The 9,557-nt window shown below is 37.4% G+C and overlaps 1 protein-coding gene across 3 annotated transcripts in view; it reads right to left on the bottom strand.

The window, feature by feature from the left end:
• Positions 1-505: 505 nt before the first annotated feature.
• The window catches only part of kcnc3a (potassium voltage-gated channel, Shaw-related subfamily, member 3a), a 55,245-nt gene continuing 46,193 nt past the window's right edge, over positions 506-9,557 (bottom strand). For all 3 annotated transcript variants that reach the window (XM_067374942.1, XM_067374940.1, XM_067374939.1), the window contains one exon: positions 506-669. In XM_067374942.1, the coding sequence (XP_067231043.1) occupies positions 506-669 (164 nt within the window). The remainder of the gene's footprint in view (positions 670-9,557) is intronic.

Raw genomic sequence — 9,557 nt, 5'->3', positions numbered from 1 at the left:
GCTGGATCACGGTCTCGTTTTTTTTTTTTTTTTTTATACAACCAGCAATCAGGCAGGAACATGTGGGAAAGCCAACTACTGTCATTCAACTACAGGGAAAGATTTCCTACAGGGTACTCGTCGGTACTGCCTATGGACCAGTGAGGAGTTTTATCCTAATAATATTCAGTGCTTCTTTTTTTTTGTTTTCTTCGATAATAAGGCATAATCCGCTGACGTTACAGCATATAATTGTTTTTAGTTGCCTGTCTGAAATATTGCCTGAAGTATATGTGATGAAGTCGTTTTAGTACTTAAAGCTCTAAATCCCTAAATAAATTTATCCCATTCCCTTTGAGGCACGACATATTAAAAAGAGTGGTGTGTACCCCCACCCTGTCCAGTCAATGGAGGAGCGGAGGTGTGAGTACTTAGCATCGTTATCATGATTATTACTACTATTGCGGTATGACGGTGCATGAGTGTCTTTTTTTCTGTTTGTTTCGTTGCCTTTCCCTAAGATGTGCTACAGAATGGAGGGTATGGGGGATCGGCAGCGCCGCAGAGGGCCAGGGGACTCGTAGGGTTCGTAGGGTGGGTTGTTGATGGGGGTAATGGGGGTCAGGCGCAGGGGGGCCCCTGTCATCCCGGAAATATTATTCAGGCTGCGGGACTTCTCGTAGCCAGCAGCTATGAAACCCCGAAAATCCAGAGGGGATGGATGGTTAATGGATAGATTACATACATCGGAGAAAGATGAATGAATGGAATTATTATGGAAGCAAAAAATAGTTGGATTCATTCATGGAGAATGACAAAATTGTTATTTTTTTAAAGTTTGAAAAATCAGGGGAAAGGAAGAGGAGGAGAAAAACAAAATAAAAGGCAAAGAATGACAAAATGAGATGCAAATGACAGAAGCAGACAGACAGAAAGACAGACAGGGACAGACAGAGACAGAGACAAGGACAAAACAGGAAAATGAGAGTTATGAAATGTCATCAAGTTTTCTTGTCAATTTCTTTTTTGTTGTTGTTATGGCACAGCAGTAATAAAAAAACTCCCTTTAGTCGCAGCCACATACAATTTTCAGGGAGAGATAAGAGCAGATGTGTAAAAGAGCAGGTGGATGAAGCACCTGATGGCTGACTCAGACCAATAGTGAGGTAATGAGTGTAGCATCCAGGTGTTTGACCCAGTCTCAGACGAAACACTCTGCATTCTGATACTAGCACTGGAGTCCAACAGAGGAGTAGCAGAGGAGCTCCGTCTAGTCAAAGCAGCCTCACTCAGCACTGTGGGCCAGGTGAAGCTTGTGCGTTTCAGACTAAATGTCTTTCCATTATTAGCAGCAAATTCGTCTTCCTTCTACACATAAGTGTATTTCTGTAGATTAATAGAGACTTAAAACAGCTTCACGTGGCCCGAAAGTGCCTGAAAGCTTTCCTTCCACATCCATTTCTGGCTTTGGTAAACTTCGATTTTTTTTTCAGTCTGGCCAAACTTTCTTAAAGGGTTCGGCTTTCCTTCTTTTCTCAAGTCCAGTTTTGTTTTAATGTGGTTACAAATTCCCTTTTCAGGACACAGTGTAGGTTATAATAATTGAGTTCACTAACAATGCTTTGTTTTTTTTTTTTTTGCGTTGTCTGCATTGTTTTCGTTCTTAATTCACTAAAGAGATATTTGACAGTTTGACAGTGCAAACATGCTCACAAAAAATATGTGTTAAATGTTATTTTATGACACAATTTTGCGGGTCAAAGCGTATTATAATCACGATCTGTCATTCTTTAATGTGTTGTTCCACTAGTGTGACCAAACCTGCATGAATTTCAGTCTTCTATAGAACACAAAACAATAGACCCTTAAAAGTCTGTAAACATTGCAACGTTTCCCGGTGGGCGGGGCTTAGCTGGAGGCAAAAAGAGACGCTGGACTCAATGTTGACAAGCCTAAGCTAGCATGTTTTAGGAGAAATTTATTAAACATAGAAGCAGAAGAAGGTTCAGAACTGTCCAAATATGTACAGTCACTGACTCTGCAGGACCGTGACAGCTATTTTTGTAAATTAACTTAAGTTTTGGATATTTCCTAGACAACATATGAATTACTTTCGGGTGGTTCGGGGAATTTTGTCAAGGCTTATTGTCTAATGTAACCTAACGCTGGGCTAACTATGATTATGGCTAGCAATGTGGATTATTTTAAGAGACACATCTATCGCTGTATGTTTGTTTAACATTTAAGCTAGCTAGTGCGCTGAAAGTTGGCGACTTTTCACCTATAAAACAGAAACGTGCTGATTTGTACTAGATAAAACCAACACGCCATTACATATGCATCGATTATTTTACCTGATATGAAGTGTACACTGCAAACACGAGTATTATTTATGATCGTCTCTGTCCAGTCTGTACGCCATATTGCATTCAACCACAATTATCTTTTTTATTTCTGTGAAGGAATGTCTGCTGGGATCTGGTAAAACTTTAGTTTTGAACCAAAAGTCCTGTTCCTTCTATTCTGGCAGCCAAAAACACAACAAGATGACATTTTAAAGTCAAAACCTCAAACTTTTAGTGCGCCTGCTATGAGTTCTTATTCAGGTTTTGCCTCCAGCTAGAGCGGTGACGTCACAGTGACGTAGGCGATTAAGGGGTCTATATATTTAGAAAAATTCAGTGGAGACCAGTGTTTTTTGGACCCCACTGACTTTTAATATAAGTGAAAATAATATATATATATATATATATATATATATATATATATATATATATATATATATATATATATAAATAATATAAGCAAAAATATAAAACTTCAAAACTAAAATCTTTTACATTCCACGGAAGAAAGTAATTAATGTGATTCTTTTTCAATAGGATGTCAACTTATTTATCGTCTGTTTTTATATTTTTTGTATTATTTCTGTCATTTTTGTATTTTTTACTTGTTTTTATTATTTGTAGCGATTTGGGTATGAGAAAAGCGCATTATAAATTAAATGTATTATCATTATTATTATTATTCAGGTCTGGCACAGCTTGAGTAAACGATAACAGAATTTCTCAGTTTGTGGCGAATTGTCTGATTGTGTAAGGGGGAGAACTGGACTCACATATTGCTGTTTTTTGAAAAAGCCAACACAAATTGATATGGAAGGAAGAGCTGGCACATTACATAGTAGACAACCCCCTCCGTACACAGGAGAACTTCCCACACGGACACAAACACAGTGAGTTAGAAGTCTTAACAGAACAAAACAAGAGACAAAAGCTCACAAGGAAGGAAAACACGGGGTGTTAAGAAGGTCCTACTGTCGTATAGTCGGCAATCCTATCTCCAGTCCCTTGTGTGATGTAGTTCTGTGTGTGTGTGTGTGTGTGTGTGTGTGTGTGTGTGTGTGAGTCTGACTCAGAGGGCTGCTGGGACACTCTGGGTGCTGCACAGCCACTTGTCATTCAAAATCTACGCCAAAGCATTGCCTATAGGAGCTGCAAAGGAAGGCAATGGTAGACAGATCTGGGTCATCATGTTCCTCACACCAGACCACTGGTGCAAGCCAGAAAGTGACTGTTTGCCACAGAGGATTTGAGGGAATATACATTTTTAACTATTTGTTGTTTTTAACTAATGAAAACACAACAGAGTCAAAAGAGTGTTCATTCACAGAGAAAATAAATAAAGTGTGTGTGAATGTCATGTTCTGTACTAATACCTGTGATGCAAACACTGTACAGATAAGAACACATTTCCTTCCTATTGCTAGACTTGTCTTTACCTCCCTATCAGCATTTGCTCTGAATGGGATTAATTAGGATCAATATGGCTAGGCAGTATGTGTCCAAAAGCAATAAGTAGAGATGCACCGATACTAACTTTCTCCACAGATAGCCAATTATTCAGAGTGATATCCGCCAATACCGATACCAGTAGTTTGGGGGTTCTGCCTTTTATACCTTCTTTTAAATTAATAATTACATTATAATTAATAATAAATCATTATTTTGAAAGAAATGCAAATAAAAACTCCATTCTCTCCATTTCATCAACTGGTATCAGTTATAAACAAAAACATTACTCAAATTAATATCAACACATTAACTAAATTCTGAAGATTAAATTCATATTTCTAAACTTTCTGAATGTTATTAATTCATTAATTATTAATCAATTGCTATTAATATTGAACATCAAACTGTTTTTTGTTGTTGTTTTTTAGCATTTTCTTTACACAAAGCACAAATTCAGTGCATTTGGCCCTGACTATTGGCTGTTTTTAAACTATCGGCCAATAGCCGATCCTGTGAAAATTTGTTTTATATCGGTGCATCTCTAGTAAAAAGTATACCCTGCAATCTTTTTTTGAACAATTGCAATGTAAATGTGACGGTAAAAAAAAAAAAAAATATTGGTCCATTCTTAACATAGCTGCTTTATGACGATGCCTACACGGACACAACTATGCTTTTGGATTTCAGTTCAAAGATACCTAGAACAACAGATCTAGATACCTAGAATACAAACAAAACAAAGCAAAGCAAAGCAAAACAACAACAAAAAAAAAAAATCAGATAAGAGAATTGAAACAGATAAGTGGAAGAAGGCAGGGGAAGAAAAAGAAAAAAACATCAGCTGCTATTAAAACAAAAAATATGAATTGAGCTTTTTTGGTCATGGAAGAGCAAAAGTCTATGATACCTATGTTTTGTAAATTTCTATATTTACTAACAGTACAATAATTCCAGCATAATCATTGACCTGTTGATTAATCTCATTATCGGCATCACACGCACAGTAACACAACTCACACTCACCAGCCTTACGCATGCAACACAGAAGGGCTTTGGTGAGAGGTTATGTATGAAGAATTACAACAGTGTTGTGGACTGGTGTAATCAAGTCTTAAGCTCGACAGACTCTGTGCTCCTGCAGTTCTTTAGCATCTGTGTTGTGTCTTAATAATTCAATGTGACTGTCACTGTAAGTGCATATGGAAGGCTTTGTCAAAATTGTCAAAGAGGGAGAATCAAATTCTCTGAAGGCATGAAACGCAGAGTCTTTACATGATAGCTTCACAGCTTAGCATAGTGTATGCTGGCTAACAATCATGCTACTAAGCACATAGAGATGATACTACTGCATCCGCATGGGAAAGCCCTTGATCTGACATGGATGAAAGTCACTCTCTGCCGTGTGCACGTACCTCATGTCAAACTTTAGTGACACTACGAGGACTGTACGAGTGGCCTGGGGGTGGGATGGAAGGTGAGTGTTAGTATGTAGCACAAATATTAACCGCAGGATGGTTTAGATATTATTACAGGAATAAAATAAAGTGTAATATATACTGTGTTGAACACTTTGCAGTAAACAGCATGTTAAAGAAAGGGCATCATATGACATTTCAATGTTGGAAAGTTGGAGCTTTCGAATGCTTTTTAGTAGTCGGAAATTCATATTTATGGTTATGACATAAATGCACCATTATAGTCAATAAAGCTTTAACAGTGCATTTGAGTTCATACACAGTATATTATCATTTCATCTGTGTTATTCTATCCAGGTTAATATTTGCAATATCCACCAGTGGATATTTTTGTTCTTCCTTTAAACACAAACACTGATAGTCACATACATACACTTTACATCACATCTGCATGTATGAAATAGACACTGAATAACATGTAGACACGACACAACATTACACAGCACACAACACGAAATGACAATCATTGCACAACAAAGACACAAACACTGATGAATACAAAAGAATATTTAAAAGAGAGCAGGAATGTATGTAATGGCTGCAATGAGAAAAGAGGGAATAGTTTACATTCAGCACCTGCATATACAGAACTATAAAAGTATAACATTTGACAGGGTCAAACTTAAACAATTAACATAGAGCACACAGAGAAGTTCCCAGTAACAGTGTTTGACATGTCACTGTAGACTGCAGAACAATAATAAATAAAAAAATATTGAATAAAAAACAACATATGCAGCTTGTAACAACAGCGAAACAACAAACGCTGAAATAATATTCACAGCACATCCAGATCATGTATGATAACGTCATACATGCAGTACACCGTCAGTGATGGTGGAAGAGTCACGCACAGCCAGAAACAACACATCCAATTTGAACAGTTTGATTTGAAAAACAATAAAAACACTTTGTTTTTTAAAAATGTACTGCACCCACTTCCTAAACTTTGATAACATCTTAACGAACATCCCGATTCACCATAAAATGGAATCTGAACTAACACAGATCTTACAAACTATTTTTTGTTATGTTTTTAATTCATTACTTGAACCAATCATGTTCAGGCTTCAGTGATACTGAGGTAAAATGAAGTGGATCTGCATTTTATGTACATTACTTGATGAATAATTTGCTATGACACAAATAATTAACTATTTTTAATACAGTTAATAATAAATAAATGCTTAAATCCAGCAGTCTGACCCACCAAAAATTATAAAATGCAGAATTTCACTATACAATTGGCACTCTATAGTCACCAAACGGACACTTCCAGTATGTAAAACGACAGGCAGACAAATGTTTTCATTTCTCCTTACATAGAAGAAATATCAACTATATTATTTAGAGTCTTTATAAGGGATGTGTTGTAAAAAAAAAAAAAAAAAAAAAAAAAAAAAACTCTTGTAACACCCTTCCCTCTTGCTCTCTGTCCCTCGAGGGCCAGTGACCTGAACAGAATAAGAGCACTGACCCCTCTGGAAGCATTATCGGCCAGGCCAGCAACCTCTCTGCCATATTTTGTCGCTCAATTTTTACTGCACTGCAGTCAAATTCTCACACCGATGCAACCTGGAACTTTGACAGTTGGCTGTAACGCCTGTGGGAACTGCTGATTGACTAGAAAATAGCATGAAAAAGCAGTTGCGATCAGCAATTGTGCCAGTTTGGTTGTTGGGAATCATTCTGGACTGCCATTCTGTGGACATATTAACTAATTTAAATTATAATTCGATTCATTTCTGCAGTACAGACTGCAGCATATATATGAATATAAACTGATTACTGGCATATTTATATAAAGACAGGCTAAGAGAGAAAGCAGTTAAGGTTTTGAAGCAACTTTTAAAATGATTTAAAAAGACACGGATCACTTTTGATACACATAGTGATACATGAGATGGTGAAATTGATAATGAATTGGACTAGCTCATCAAGGGCCCTAGAGAGAGAACCCTCAGGTTCTCCGGTTACGGCAAAGATTCAGAAGTGAGGTTAAATGAGAGTACAGGGGAAAATCAATCAGTCTGCAGAGGGAGAGGAATGGGAGGGGGGAGGTGACTGCAGCCCTGCAGTGCAGTACTATTTCTACGCTTTAAGACAATGGCCAGAGAGGAAGATGACCACAATGCCGTCAGTCAGTGTGCCAGCATCCAGACTGCAGCTCTCACACATTTAGCCTCAGTGGCAGGACCCAAGGGTATGTGTCAAAGCTCTCAGTGTACTCAAAATATAAAACCACATCAAAAGAGCACTTTAGACTGAATAAATGATTGATAAAAGGGGGGAAATAGAAGAAACAAGTGCATCTTGGGAGCAAGTGGGAGTCTGAACACTAAGGTTGAACACCAATTTGCCAGGTTTTAGAAGGCCAAATTTAATTTCTTGCACATTACAAAAAAATGCTGGGTTGTTTCAACCCCTGTTTGGGTCAAAAAATGGACAAAACCCAACCGTTGTGTTTAAAATTTAATTTAGAAATCTAAACCAACAGTTGGGTTTGTCCATATTTGACCCAAACATGGGTTGAAACAACCCAGCATTTTTTAGAGCGTAGCTCGCCTTGAACCATCTTTAACCCCTTCATTTTATATTTCACCATGTTTCGCTTAGTCCCAGAATGCTCTCTTCCACTGTTTCCTTGGCAACAGTGGGCAGGAAGGAGTGAGAGGGGAGAAGGTAGAAACAGAAAGAGGAAGAAGTTTGAGAAGACAGAAGATGTGGTGATTTAGGAGGAGAGCGAGGGAGTGGACTATAAAGGGATAGTTCACCCATAAATTAAAGTTCTTTCATCATTTACTCATACACATATGACTTTTATTCTTCCAAGGGCTATAAAAAGAGATATTTTAGCAGAATGCCCATGCTGCTCTTTTCCAGAAGAACACAGTTGTCAATGCATGATCTTCATTGAATTAATATTTAAATTTCACTGTGTTCCTGACATAATGCTATTCTATAGAATACTTGGAAAATACAGCATTAAGGCTATAATACACTACACAACTGCTGCTTCGATTTGCAGTGTCAGTCTATACATTTTGGTGAGTCAGAGTTGACAGATTTCACAGAAAATCATGAAGGGCACAGACTCATCACACACATTTGATATTTTGAGGCAATTTTAGAACACTTTTTTTTTTTCATTTGTGCATCTCCTAGCAATGAAGCGTGTTTCTGCATGAGTTTGTTGTGTTCGTAACAATTTGTGGTGTGTGATCCTCAGTTGTTGTGTGCAGGGATTCCCAAACGCATTCTTGGAGCCATGCAACACTGCATGTTTTCCATGTCTCCTTAATCAAACTCACCTGATTCAGGTGTTCGGCTCATTAGAGACTCCAAGACCTGAAATGAGCGTGTCAGACAAAGGAGACAAGCAAAATGTGCAGTGCTGAGGATGCTCCAGGAATGTGTTTGGGAACCCCTGCCCAGTTTTTCTCTGTAACAGTTTAGAAAATTCGCAAATATATGATGCATAGTGTTTTATATATGATTTTGTGTAGTGTTTATATAGATAGAAATATGTTCAGATGTAGTGTATCCCAGCCTTTAGTCATAAAGATTATGTTTATGATATTTTTATGCTTCCTTTTTGTCATTTTTTAAACTTGACAGCCATTCACAAATTGTTTAAAAGACGGCAGCTTATATTCTTATTTTACATTCTGATAAACATATCCTTTTGTGTCCCATCGAAGAAAGTCATTTCGTAAAGCTGACTTTCTTCGGTGGGACACAAAAGGAGATGATACTGAAGTAATGGATTGAAATAACTATGAGTAAATGAATTGTCATATCGGGGTGAACTATTTTAAACATCTATACAAACAGAACACACTGAAAAGCAATAGCACAAATATGAACTAAAAGAACGAAACCCTCACATTTATACAACATATACACCTTCAAACAACCCCACACACACACTCACACAGGTCAATATTATGGAATCTATAAAGAAAAAGACATCCAAAAGAGAAACTTTTGACCTTTCCTGACCTGTGCTCTTCTGCATTCGTCAACAGAACTGAAAGTAATTGAAGAGGCACTGTGATCACAGTAAAACACATTCTGTGGGCACAACTCAAGCCAGAAAGTGTGAGAGAGAAAAGAAGGTGAAAGAAGAAAGCAAGAAACAGTCCCACATTAAAAACAAAAGCCCACTATATGTGGCCCTCGGTTTAAGCTCTTAATGATTAAGTAAACTTTCCAGTTATTCCATTCGTATCAATTGCATCACAGCACTTATAGTGTCCTTATAAATGGCAACAGCCCAGGTATGTCATTACAGCCCTACAAGAACTTA

The sequence above is a fragment of the Chanodichthys erythropterus genome, chromosome 3, assembly GCF_024489055.1.
Source record: "Chanodichthys erythropterus isolate Z2021 chromosome 3, ASM2448905v1, whole genome shotgun sequence".
NCBI lineage: Eukaryota > Metazoa > Chordata > Actinopteri > Cypriniformes > Xenocyprididae > Chanodichthys > Chanodichthys erythropterus.
This window is presented reverse-complemented; position numbering and strand designations above follow the sequence as displayed.